Source organism: Oncorhynchus keta, chromosome 11 (assembly GCF_023373465.1).
Source record: "Oncorhynchus keta strain PuntledgeMale-10-30-2019 chromosome 11, Oket_V2, whole genome shotgun sequence".
Classification (NCBI taxonomy): domain Eukaryota; kingdom Metazoa; phylum Chordata; class Actinopteri; order Salmoniformes; family Salmonidae; genus Oncorhynchus; species Oncorhynchus keta.
In genome coordinates, this window is record NC_068431.1 from 39,334,555 (window position 1) to 39,348,200 (window position 13,646).

The 13,646-nt window shown below is 39.5% G+C and overlaps 1 protein-coding gene across 4 annotated transcripts; it reads left to right on the plus strand.

Moving 5' to 3' along the window:
- The first annotated feature begins 7,905 nt into the window (after nucleotides 1–7,905).
- Nucleotides 7,906–13,397, plus strand: nup62l (nucleoporin 62 like). Of its 4 annotated transcripts, none has more exons than XM_035780604.2 (13): nucleotides 7,906–8,228; nucleotides 8,628–8,853; nucleotides 9,295–9,689; nucleotides 9,810–9,893; nucleotides 10,131–10,163; nucleotides 10,290–10,409; nucleotides 10,567–10,663; nucleotides 10,810–10,954; nucleotides 11,099–11,148; nucleotides 11,297–11,431; nucleotides 11,537–11,648; nucleotides 12,392–12,458; nucleotides 12,590–13,397. In XM_035780604.2, the coding sequence occupies exons 1-13, from the start codon at nucleotides 8,210–8,212 to the stop codon at nucleotides 12,679–12,681; spliced, it is 1,575 nt and encodes a 524-aa protein (XP_035636497.1). In that variant the 5' UTR covers nucleotides 7,906–8,209; the 3' UTR covers nucleotides 12,682–13,397. The 4 variants fall into 4 exon arrangements, with proteins under 4 accessions (XP_035636497.1, XP_035636494.1, XP_035636496.1 ...); XM_035780601.2 differs by having other exon boundaries at nucleotides 7,907–8,228; nucleotides 10,065–10,163; XM_035780603.2 differs by having other exon boundaries at nucleotides 7,907–8,212; nucleotides 10,065–10,163.
- Nucleotides 13,398–13,646: the final 249 nt, after the last annotated feature.

Below are 13,646 nucleotides of genomic sequence, written 5' to 3' on the forward strand. Positions count from 1 at the left end.
TTATTTACTAAATACCTAACTAATCACACAGAATTATACATACACACAATTAATCATAACTTGATTACAAATTACATCATAAAGGAAAACGTCCCTGGCGGGCAGAACAGATATGACAGCTTGTTACACAAAAGAAAAGGGTCTGAGTTGAGTGAAGGAGCGGGAAGACTGAGGAACAAAGGCGAAGCTGTGCTATCTTAAATACAGTATCTTATGCATTCTAAATTACCGCCCATTTGGAAAAGGAAAATGCAATAAATATTTACTCTGAGCTGCGCTTCGGTAGGTTGGTGGTAGATGGAAGGCCGTGTTTCCCAACCGAGTCCTTTGAAGAATGTCTCTGGTGGTCAATTGGATACGTTGTAGTAACGTCGTTGTATGGGAGACGGGATACTCTGTCTGTTCCTTACTAACCTGCGTTTGCAGCTGTGGTCGCTAACTCAACGGCTAGGAGGTATCACTTCTGTAGTGAATAAGAGTTCAATGTTCATACCATTCGCAACCAAAGCTCACGCTGATGTTGGCTTCGTTCTGTAGTTATTATCTGAACCATTCTGACATAGGACCGTCGTCCTACATCCCCGGAACAGGAAGTTCTATTGTCGTCAAGGGCTTATATAGGAAGGGAGAGGAGGGCGTGTTTGAAAAGTTTTATAGCCCATGTCCCTTCACAGGGCGGGCCACTGATTGAGCAGCCCTATCTTATGAAAACCCACATCTCACATTTTAGAAGCTAAAATCCCATTTCATCCCATCACAAATAATTTCATATTCAAACATGACATTTTTTTTAACCTTTATTTAACCAGGCAAGTCAGTTAAGAACAAATTCTTATTTTCAATGACAGCCTAGGAACAGTGGGTTAACGGAAACATTATGCTTTGGGGGTGTTTTTCTGCTCAGGGGACAGGACAACTTCACCGTATCAAAGGGATGATGGACGGGGCCATGTACCGTCAAATCTTGGTTGAGAACCTCCTTCCCTCAGCCAGGGCATTGAAAATGGGTCGTGGATGGGTATTCCAGCATGACAATAACCCAAAACACATGGCCAAGGCAACAAAGAAGTGGCTCAAGAAGAAGCACATTAAGGTCCTGGAGTGGCCTAGCCAGTCTCCAGACCTTAATCCCATAGAAAATCTGTGGAGGGAGCTGAAGGTTTGAGTTGCCAAACGTCAGCCTCGAAACAGAGGGGGTCAAATTCTTATTTCCCTCATTAAAATGCAAATAAATGTATAACATTTTTGACATGCGTTTTTCTGGATTTTTTGTTGTTGTTATTCTGTCTCTCTCTGTTCAAATAAACCTACCATTAAAATGATAGACTGATAATTTCTTTGTCAGTGGGCAAACGTACAAAATCAGCAGGGGATCAAATACTTTTTTCCCTCACTGTACATAGAGGCATTTTTCAGCTCTGATTTTACCACTCAGAATCCAGAATGGATATGACAATGGGGCCAGGACAGGATGTAATAATCCCTTACAACAATCTACTTTTGTTCTTCTTGACTTCTTATCTGGTAAACTGCTACTATGTGTCAAGAAAAGAGCCCCAATTAGGGGCTAGTGTACTCCAGTAAAAAAGGTCTGGTTTAGATTATAAACTATTGCCCTGAGTCCCCATTCATAGGGGCATGAGAGACTCGTCACTGGTAGAATTGAGTTGGTACCTTATTTTCCCAAACACCCACAGACCCACAAGGTTGAGGTTACTCATGGACAGTTATTAGTCTTTTTTTTTGTTTTGTTTTTTTGCATTGATGCATTGTGTCTTCTAACTGTCCAAAAAATAGGATCCAAAGTGTGAGGAAATATTTGTTCCCATAAATACAAATACATATACCTCTGGCACTTTAGTCAGACTGCCAGACTGTGCACCACAGAGCCAATCAGGAGAGAATACATACAGGTCAACGGTGCCAACTGAAAGTCAAGGGGTGTGTCTGTGCCTTTTGGATTACTCTCTCTTTAGAGAACCCCTGTGGTTCAAGTCAAGAGCTACCATTCCCCTTTCAGTCTGCTCTGTGCATGTCTGAAAGCGACAGAGCCAGCAGTCAAGAGAGTTTTTCACAGTTTGTCATAAAAATGTATTACACTTATGAATGTAGGTAAAATGCTAATATGTATTAGATCCAGTACAATGGAATAACAAAGATCTGAATTTGAATGCAGCATGTTCCGATTCCTCCTTCTCTTTCTGTCCAGCAGGGTCAACCAAAACACTTGGCCTGATGGTTCATGCAGATACTGGGGAAGCAATATAGAAATGTATTGATCCCTTAAATGATTTTACGATTAAATGACCCATATCACAACCCTCATACCTCTTCACAAAAAAGTACCTAAATCCATTTTGGAAAAAGGATTTTACTCACAAAAGACGTAAGAATGTATTTTTCCAGTTAGAAATAGTAGGCCATGCATCAAATAACTATTTTCATCAGAAAAACTAACCCTCAAATGCGCTATTGCATTTTGTAAGTTGTCTGCAGATGGCTGGTTGTGAATGCACTCAAATATCAAGTCATTATGGTTATGGAAACTGCGTTCTAATCCTCAACGTTGAAGGATTTGTCTTAATGTACAGTATATGAAAGTGATGCTATGAAAATGATTATTTCACCTTATCAAGCTCACTCTGACTGACAGATCACTGCCTATTACTGTGATTAAAAAGAGCATATGAAACATTGTTTTTCACGAGGCCTACCTGTGCACCTTCCTTTAAGCACCTCTGTTCGAACACCTCTCTTGTCCTTGATCCATACCACATACATTCATTTGCGGATCTTTTCAGTGTCCATGTGAAAGATAGTTATTGCGAGGCTGGAACATTTGTTAACTTCAAAATATTTTTTTAACACCCATGTGAAATGAAGGCCTGCAAAGCTTACAGATTTAAGTCTAATAGCATGAGATGAAAGTAGACAAACATCAGAGTGTAAGATTTGAAGGTATAGACAGTGAACATTCTGAACCTTGTTTGAAGTAAGTAGGTCACATGACCAAGGAGCTATTGAAATTTTACATTTTGAAAAATGTATGTAAAATCTTGTGAGATGAAAGTGGACTAACTAAAGGGTGTGCAATATAGAAGGGTAGTCAGTGGACATTCTGGACCTTGTTTGAGTCAAGTAGGTCACATGACCAAGGAGCTATTGAAATTTTACATTTTGAAAAATGTATGTAAAATCTTGTGAGATGAAAGTGGACTAACTAAAGGGTGTGCAATATAGAAGGGTAGTCAGTGGACATTCTGGACCTTGTTTGAGTCAAGTAGGTCACATGACCAAGGAGCTATTGAAATTTTACATTTTGAAAAATGTATGTAAAATCTTGTGAGATGAAAGTGGACTAACTAAAGGGTGTGCAATATAGAAGGGTAGTCAGTGGACATTCTGGACCTTGTTTGAGTCAAGTAGGTCACATGACCAAGGAGCTATTGAAATTTTACATTTTGAAAAATGTATGTAAAATCTTGTGAGATGAAAGTGGACTAACTAAAGGGTGTGCAATATAGAAGGGTAGTCAGTGGACATTCTGGACCTTGTTTGAGTCAAGTAGGTCACATGACCAAGGAGCTATTGAAATTTTACATTTTGAAAAATGTATGTAAAATCTTGTGAGATGAAAGTGGACTAACTAAAGGGTGTGCAATATAGAAGGGTAGTCAGTGGACATTCTGGACCTTGTTTGAGTCAAGTAGGTCACATGACCAAGGAGCTATTGAAATTCGAATGCAAAAAATACTTGTACTTTGTTTACCAATTCAACTAGGAATACAAAATGGTGCTCACATTTACACATGTTTATTCTCTTTGGAAAGCAAATTAATGTCCAAATCGTGAAAATAAGACCTGTGCAATGTTGTAGCCAATTTTTCCAACATAATGACACTTATTTGGCTCAAGTGGTTTGAAAGCGTGAATATCTGTCGAATATCCAACTTGAAACTGTCTTTACCTCGGTCACCCGATTGACCTGATTTCCTTATTAGTATGGGTAGCCTATGGTAACTAACACAGAGCACAACCAATTTCAATCCATGTGAAGAAGAAGACAATCGATGAAGAGGGAAGACAATAATTTTGTCACCTATAAATGCAAATGGTAGTTTGTTGTTTGATTGTTTGTTAGACTACTGCAATTTAGATATGGCTTATCACAAAGGGTGTGATAAATTCCATGCGAATGTTTTAGTTCTGGCGAGTCTGGCGATAATGAGTCTCTGACATTTCTCCTTAAGTGTTTGAAGCAGCATCTTCTAAAACTGCAACAAAGGTTTGTTTTGGTGTGAATCTGCAAAATGTTTGCATACTTTTTATACATGGAGAAAGGTATACACAATGCTGTTCCAAATGATTCCTCTAATTGTTTTACATAATGACCACAACCAACAGTAGTAAAAACCCTAAGTCTAGAAGTTACATTTTGCACCATGAGGAGAATTGTATTATATAGATCAAATTGTATTTGTCACATGCTTTGTAAACAACAGGTGTAGTACCAGTGAACTGCTTATTTACAGGCCCTTCCCAACAATGCAGAGAAACTATGGAAAAAAAAACACGGAATAAATACACAATGAGTAATAACCTGGCTATATACACGCTGATGTGCAGAGGTGCTAGGTAGATATGTGCATGTAGGGGTTGATGGGGTCAGTCGTTTACAGCCGTAGCATAATAAATAAATACATCAGTTTATGGAATTTGTCTTTAATATAATAGCTTTTATTCCTTCAGTCCTTCAGACCAAATAGTTTTATAGGAGAGGAGAGAACCCACTGTGATTAACTGAGTGCTTCTTTAGAGCAAGGCATATCCTGTGAAATGTTTTTAAAAAAGAAGAAGAATCTTAATCTTAACACACAAAATAGAATGTTTGACTTTCAATATTCTACCTCGGCAGTTACATTCTAAATCATCAACACCTATTTATTAATTTCTTCATGCAACAAACCCAGATGTTTTAGGTCTGTTTAGTGGAAACAGTATGTAAATACACTGCTTTTTATTTTCTTAATGATACTTGTCTCCTTTCACCTAATGTAACACCTGATTCACTTTAACAAGAGGCACATCTCAATAGGTGGTCCAGTTAAGTCATAACATTGCACAAGTGGGGGCTTTCCTCTTCTTGTTCTGTATTGTTCCTCAAGCATGATGACATCCCATTCCTATCAGACCAATTTATTGAATGCCTACAAAGTTGTCTAAAAAACACTTGTTAATGTGTTTTTTTTTACCCTTCAGTGTGTGTACTGTGCTTGTGGTTGGAATGTTGCTTTTCAAAAGTAACATTTCAGCCATTGCTGGAGAACGTCTTGCATCTGGAGGACATTTCATTTGCCATTGTAATGCATATAAAGACAATATATTAAACAGATTGCTTTACGTTGAGGTTTACTATAATGAAATCAAAGCCATATTTATGATTTTTGGAGCACAATCCTTTGTACAACGAACCTACTATCGAAGTTGGTTTAATAAAAGACATTCACCACATTAACATAATAGTAATGAACAATAATGGATGCACAGTACCTGCAAATAAATATACATCAAATAAGTCCAAACCAATTCCATCAATGGAAATAGATTTTCAGCACTTATTTCTGTCTGTAGTCACTCCCCCTTCTCCAGCATCCATCTCTACTTTTCAGTCTCATGACATTTTATTGGTCACATACACATATTTAACAGATGTTATTGCAGGTGTAGTGAAAGGCTTGTGTTCCTAGCTCCAACAGTACTGTAGTATCTAACAATGCACACATCTAAAAGCTGACAGTCCTTGTAGTAGAATATTAAATTATTAGCTTTGGCATGAACTACAATCAACTGTTTACAGTAGAAAGGATATCAAACATTCAGATCTGTATTTACATAGGCCTAATCATGTGAAGTTACAAAACCTCTAAGGCTTAGTGTGTACACACCTCTTGACAGTTGTGATATGCATTAATTGGCACAATCGTTGTTGACAAATGGATTACATGGCCGTTGTTCAACTGGAGTGTAGACTAAGCCTGTTCATGCTCCAATTCATGTCAGTCACTAAATAAGAACCTAATTTGACTCAATATGAATTCATACCTTAAGCTAACACTTCTCTGGTCCTTCCGGCTAGGGTCAGGCAGCTTCATGTTCGAGAATGGAGGACTTAGGGTAATGGAATATTAACATGAAATGTGCATAACTTAAAGATATGCACACAAATTATATGGCACCCACAATGGTGGCAGCGTTTTGTTTACTGCATGTTTTTAAAAATAGCACATAGTTACACCATGAACAATAACAGATATGGAAATCATTCTCAATATAAATAACATCTATAAATGAATGAGACCAGGTGTGTCATCTGATTGAGAACTGCTGATACTATCTTGGTCTATTTTCTTTAGGAGAATCTGCCACTGAACCACACACACTTCTATTTATTGAGTGAACAGAACATTTTAGCTTTAATTACCTGGTTATCCCACTGAAGTCAACATCACTTTTTCATGGGAGACCTGCTGGTATGACTGAAGGTTGAGTACTTTCACTCTTTAAAAAAAAAATATATATATTTTTTTTAAAGCAGGTAAATGGCTAAACAAGTGACACGACTACAGCTGCATGAATTTGTTATCCCTCCGTATGTTAATTTATCAATGTCTAAAGCCAACTAGCTAGACCGAAGTGTTCAGGCTACATTGTTGTCATTCAGTAAAGGTGTACTGTAGCTAGCTAGTGACAGCATGGCAAACAATTTGAGACTATTAAAAGTGAACTGGATCTAGAGGCAGCTGAATATAGCTACAAAGCTATCTTGAACATAAATCAGAGAATAATTGCAGTCGTAGTAAGATGTAATTTTCAGATAGAGAAATGCCAGGTCTGTCTGTGTCTACAGTGACTCAGATGGTTGTTCGCTTCGTGAGGTAGCTAATATTATAGTGGCCTATGGGATGTGGCTCTTATTTTCTCAGAAGTACTGAGTTAGGTAGGAGGATTTAGGGGTAGATAATGTTATAAACTGTGATTGACTGCATAGTAGGTAGCGGCATGCACCTTTGTTTGTTTGCGGACCGCCATTATATAGAAGAACAAGAGGCAGCAGGAGCTTCAGAAGTCATTGATCACATGATGTTACTTTGAAACGATCAGTAGTGTTTGAAAACTGCATTGGAGGAGCTCACTAATGCACACAATTTCCCAGATATGAAACAACTTTCTGAACCCATGTGAGTGATTTTGAGATGCTCCTTGAGAATGATCCCCTCACCCTTGCTCTGTTCTCCCCCTCATTGAGGCCTGTGCTAGAGTGGCGTGCAATGGAGTCCAGCAACTGTGCGGCAGTGACCAATCCCCAAATGGACTCAACGCAGTGCAATTGTGTCTTCTACCAGGATGGACTGTTCTTGTTTATGTATCTGTGTTTTTGAATGTGTTCACTCTTTAGTCCTTGAACGAAATAAAGAAACTACATTTTGAAAACGTTGTCTGTGTGGGGGCCTTGAACCTTAGTACCTGCATTTTCTGACATTCAATTTTTCTCAATCTGTAAAAGTCTAAATTGAAGGGGGCTTTTCTAGAATCTTGTTTGCTCAAATAAATTCTTATTTTAATGCCCTTCTGCACTTATTTGAAGCCATAAATAATCCACTGCATGTACTACTACAAAATAAAATGATAATTCTACTTGTTGAATGCAGTGTAACCACAGTACACGAGTATAACTGCAGTATGCTGCAGGTACTGTCCAAAATAACACATTTTTACTGCAGTAATATTGCAATTACTGTGTCCAAAATATATACTGCAGCTTTCAAAATGGCCATCCTTTTTTAAGGGCAGCGTTGTTGCAGCCAATGATCTAAACCATTGGTTGTGGCTCCATTGATGTTTTAAAGAGTTGTGAAGTTTATAGCTTTAGGTTATCAAGTCGGATCTGTAAGGCGCGTTTTCGAATAGCAAACAACCAAACTATCAAACTTAACCACTCTTCACTCCCTTATCCACCTTTACGTTTTCCATTTTCGCCCTATTTCATTTACAAAGTATGCAGGACGGGACTCTTATGAAGGATTCCAAAAATCATTGTCCCGGAAGCACTTAGTTACATAGCGATGTCGTTACCGCATTCAAAAGCGTTCATAGTGCGCGCAGATAGAAATCGTTCAATTTCATCTCTTGTCGGAAGAAGAGGGGAGGTATGGTAATATTTTTTCCATGTCAGTGAACGAACATGTATACTGTTGTTTAGCTGGTGGTATTGCAATACAACGTTAATATATGGCGTTTTGTTCACTAGCTAACTCATTCGTATTTTAGTAGCGAGCTAGCTAACGTTAAGTAACTAACTTACTAGCAAGAACACTAAAGTTAGCCAAGTAAGTACGCCAACTTGCTATAGTATAGCAACCGTTCTCCCAGAATGTCTGTTTATAAATATTTTCAGTGTAAAAAATAGATAAGTCAAAGAAGTGACATGGGGTTGACCAGTATAACTCTGCATATCTTATTATGTGGCTAGCTAAATTGTGCAAGTGGGTGAAGACGTTGAAGGGACTATGACATCGGTACGATGTAATGTCATTGTATTCATCTCTACCTTGTGTCCTCCTACCTAGATAGGACAATGAGTGGAGGATTCAACTTTGGAGCTCCCAAAACCACAGCTGCGCCAGCCACAGGCTTTGGGATTGCAAGTGCTGCACCTACAACTTCAGGTGGTGGCTTCTCTTTTGGACCCCCCAATCCTGCCCAGCCCCCAAACAGTACAAACTCAACTGGAGGATTCAGCTTTGGGAACCCTACACAGAACAGTACTCCAGCAGGTGGAGGCTTCTCTATTGGGTGGGTGCATTGGATGATGTAATTTACATGAATGTTTGGATAGTTATAGCACTTATATTAATCTTGGGTAGGTTGTTACCCATTTGAGCTTTTAGTTAGCCTGACGACTCACACAATTCTTCGGCTGCTCATACTTTTAGTCTGAGACTGCCATCATTAAAGTCATTTTTGGGGACGAGGGGAACAAGAGGTGTTAAACAAAATAGTTACCAGTGTTTGTCTCGTCGCTAACCAATTAAAGGCGGTTTTTGGACCATTCAGACTGCCCTGAATGTGTTCGCATTCAGTGAAGATTCTGGGAGGTTCTCAGATCGACTCATTGCGGAGCAGAAACTGACATCCATGGGCGTAGCGTTTGGCTGGAACAAAGGAGTGGTTAGCAAGGCAAACTTTTAGTAGAATTTGTAATGTAGATTTTCTAATGTGCTCTTTTATCTCTAGGACTCCCATTGCTAAACTCAATCTGGGCACACCTGCTGCCTCTCAACCAGCACTGACAGGGATAACTATGGGGATGGCAACCCCCACCTCTGGGGCAGGCTTTGGACTTGGTGGGGGTTTCGCCACACAAACCACTGCTGTTCCCACAGGAGGGGGGTTCAGCTTTGGGACCGCAGGGGGGCTTGGAGCCCCTGTTGCCCAAACCCCGGCTCAACCAGCAGCAGCAGCTGGTGGGCTCTCTTTAGGAACTCCTGCTGCAACCACTCAAATGATGGGAGGTGGGTTTAGTTTTGGTGCCGCCAAGGTCCAGGCAGCCCCTACTGTGACCGCAGGAGGGGGCTTCTCATTTGGGAACAGCGCCCCTGCCACCCTCTCCCTGGGGAACCAGTCCACAGGTGAGTTTTCTGAGCTTCTAGTCAGCTCAGTTGATCAGATCATGGTTAATGTACAGTATATGACATGATTACATTAGCGTGTTTTGTGCATCCTGAATGAGTGTATTTTATTTCCCTCAGGTCTGAACTCTGTGGCCCCGGCCTCAACAGCTGCACCAACCACAACCCAGGGTGGAGGATTTGCTTTTGGTGTCAAACCTTCAGGTAAATGGGGGAGTCGGAGACATTTGGCATATGTCATTCAAATAAATAGCTGACAAATTGGCGAAAAATAAATGTTTGAATCTGTCTCAGAAAATGTTTTATCTTTGAATGGACATGTGTGTGCCTGTTTTTCAACTGATATCAAGTTGATCTATTTTTCTTTCTCTAAAGCTACTCCAGCCCCTGCTGTAACTGCCTTGGCTACCCAGGCCTCATTAGGTTCTTCTCTCTTTGCAGTACCAGCATCAACGGCAGCAGTCACAGGTTTTCGTGAGTTTTATCCTCTAACTCTTGCCTGAGAGAGCAAATAACTCATAACTAAAGTTAAATGGTCTTTCTGGCATTCTGTGGTGGCATTAATTTTCTTGTCTGTTACCCGTACTCTCTCCTGATCAGTGGGTGCTGCCCCCACCTCAGCTGCCCCGGCTGCCACATCGGCAGCAGGAAATACCCTGGGCTTCATGCTCAAACCCCTGGGAGCAGTCACTGCCACCACCACAGCATCAGCTGGCACAGGTACCGTACCATCATACAGGGTTATTGGAATAACTAAAGCTTGATATTGTTGCTCGTTTATGCAAAATTCTGTAACTGGGCTTGTTTGTCGTTGATTAATTCTGGTCATATTGAGGAATTCATCACTGTAGTGGATTTTATGTTTTCGCTACAACAGGTTTTTCACTGGGTATGAAACCTGCGGGTGCCACTGGCATCTGCTCAACGGTCCCAATCACTGGAATAGCCACAACCATCACTACTGTTACAGCAAGGTACTGCAGGGTTTAGCCAGCCAAGTTCATTACGTCTCTCACTGCTTCTGTACTCAACTTTTTTTACTTTTCTCTAAATGCATCCTTATCCACTCTTAGCCCTAGTCGTTTCAATGTGATTCTGTCCATTTACTCCCCCTCTGCAGTGCTCCTCCAGTGATGTCCTACACCCAACTAGAGGGTCTCATCAACAAGTGGAGTCTTGAGCTGGAGGACCAGGAGAGGCACTTCTTGCAGCAAGCTACCCAGGTCAACGCCTGGGACCGCACACTGGTGGAGAATGGAGAGAAGGTAAACAGACATGGCACTTCTCGTGGTAACTGCACCACTAGAATCTAGGCCATGCTATTTGTTTCAATCTCATGAAATGGCCTTCAATTGAACTTTGGTGTCTTCATGGCAGATTTTAAGGGGATGTTCATCTCATTGTTACAGATCACATCACTGCACAGGGAGATGGAGAAGGTGAAACTGGACCAAAGAAGGTGGGAGTTAACCGGTTTATGTCTAATGGAGTATTTGAATACACCAGATTCTGAATTCTGTCCTTTATCTGTGAGAAGTAGTCATTGTGTTACTATTGTGTCAAAGTTATGGGATGACCTTGTGTTTTTGCTCTCTAACCCATCCCAGGCTGGACCAGGAGCTGGACTTCATCCTGTCACAACAGAAGGAACTGGAGGACCTGCTGTCCCCACTGGAGGAGTCTGTCAAAGAACAGAGTGGAACCATCTACATGCAGAATGCCGATGAGGAACGCGAGAGAACGTAAGGTTTTAACAAAGGGCTTTGAGTGAGAACCAATGCACAGTGAGAACTGATTCATGACTATATGGTTCTGATATTTCATATTTATGCATTCTCTTTCTGAAGGTACAAGCTTTCAGAGAACGTGGACGCCCAGCTGAAGAGGATGTCCCAAGATCTAAAGGAAATAATTGAACACCTGAACACATCCTGTGGGCCAGCTGATACCAGTGACCCGGTGAGAAAGAAAAACAGATGGTCTACTTGAATACCTGGATGCTTCTATATTGCTACAGTTATTCTAAATCAAATGTTATGTCACATACTTTGTAAACAGGTGTGGAGTAACAGAGAAATGCTTACTTATGGGCCCTTCAACAATGCAGAGAAAGAAAATTGAGAAATAATAGAAAAGTAAAACATGTAGTAATACACAATAAGTAAAACATGTAATAATACACAATATGTAAAACATGTAATAATACACAATAAGTAAAACATGTAATAATACACAATAAGTAAAACATGTAATAATACTCAATAAGTAAAACATGTAATAATACTCAATAAGTAAAACATGTAATAATACTCAATAAGTAAAACATGTAATAATACTCAATAAGTAAAACATGTAATAATACTCAATAAGTAAAACATGTAATAATACTCAATAAGTAAAACATGTAGTAATACACAATAAGTAAAACATGTAGTAATACACAATAAGTAATGGTGACTTGACTATACAAGGGGTACCAGTACAATGTGCTCATTAATACAGTTGATGTGCAGGGGTATGTAATTTAAGTAGATCTGTACATACTGTATAACTAGGAATATTTTTTTTATTGGCAAAAACAGCATTTTTCATAACTGTTTTTTACCTGTAATGAATACACCCTTGTATAGTTTTAAAAAATAAATTTTAGGGAGGAGGAATTGAATAATTGGTTATGCTGACACTTTTCCCCCCTCTTTTAGCTTCAGCAGATCTGTAAAATTCTCAATGCCCACATGGACTCTCTTCAATGGATTGACCAGAACTCGGGTCAGTATTTAACCTGTGGTCTAGTGAAGATTGAGTAAACTACTTCCACAACTAACTTGACCTTTCTGATATGGAGTCAAGACTTCCTTCAATCGATATTAACTATGTCATATCTCCTTGTCTTTCCTCAGTGCTTCTACAGAGAAGGGTGGAGGATGTGTCCAAACTCTGCGACAACCGACGCATAGAGCAGGAGAAGACTCTTCGTATAACATTTGGTTAACCTAGAGAATTGTAATGTCTCAGAAAATAATGTGAATGTGCTTTAGGCTTGTTTTTAATGCAATGAAGATATTTTTGAGAGGAGTTATGATAAAGATGTGCTTAATGCATCAATTGTGATATTTATTTATTTTAATTATTTTTTATAAATACTCCAAGCTAGGGTTTTGGATATGAACTTCCACACCGGTGATGGGCAAATAATACATTCTTTGAGTAAAGGAACAATTCGGCACATATTGTGCTCATATGCTTTAGGGCTCGATTCATTCTGTAAAATGTAAGCTCAGCGCTGTAGAAAGGTAATTTCAGATTGAGTCAACATGCATTTACCGTGAACGCAGTCTCTGCGACCACTGTAGCGGAGGTCTTTAGTGCTACGGATTAAATTGAGCTTCAATTAACCAACGTGTTGCTGAACACAACACAAATGTATTTATTTGGCAGTTCAAAAAAAACTAATGAATGTACCATTCCATGTTTTGTTCAGTGTGAGACACTGTATTTGAGTTTTGACCATATCCCTCCCCCACCAATTATCACCTCCATAGCATTTATAGAATTCAGCATCAAAGCCTTGACTACATTTACTCCATATCCATATAGAAATGTACACTAGCCCCGACAGACAACAGCAGGTCATTGTAAAGCTAGTTAGTGACTATGCAAAGCAGAACATAATTTGTTTCTTTCCTAATAAAAATACTGTGCATATCATTTTGTGACAAAAAAAATGGTGTTGGTGTCCACTAACAGTAAAATGAGCATTTCATAGATTTTTCTAAATCTTTTTAAAATCAGACAACTGTCAGTCTTAAGGAAAATGTGTTATACAGGGTAGCAGTGCTGCTTGTATGCATTGGTCAGGGGTAGACCAATGATCTATATAAACTCTGGATTGCTGATGCTATGCACTGGTGGCCATATTGGCAGTCTTCCATAGGAAGGAATAGAATTCCACAGTAA

Excerpts from the sequence above, each read along its gene's own strand:
- nup62l (XM_035780601.2), top strand. Across the intron at positions 10,410-10,566 it reads CACAGCATCAGCTGGCACAG|GTTTTTCACTGGGTATGAAA; the intron begins GTACCGTACCAT and ends TCGCTACAACAG. Across the intron at positions 10,664-10,809 it reads ATCACTACTGTTACAGCAAG|TGCTCCTCCAGTGATGTCCT; the intron begins GTACTGCAGGGT and ends CCCCCTCTGCAG.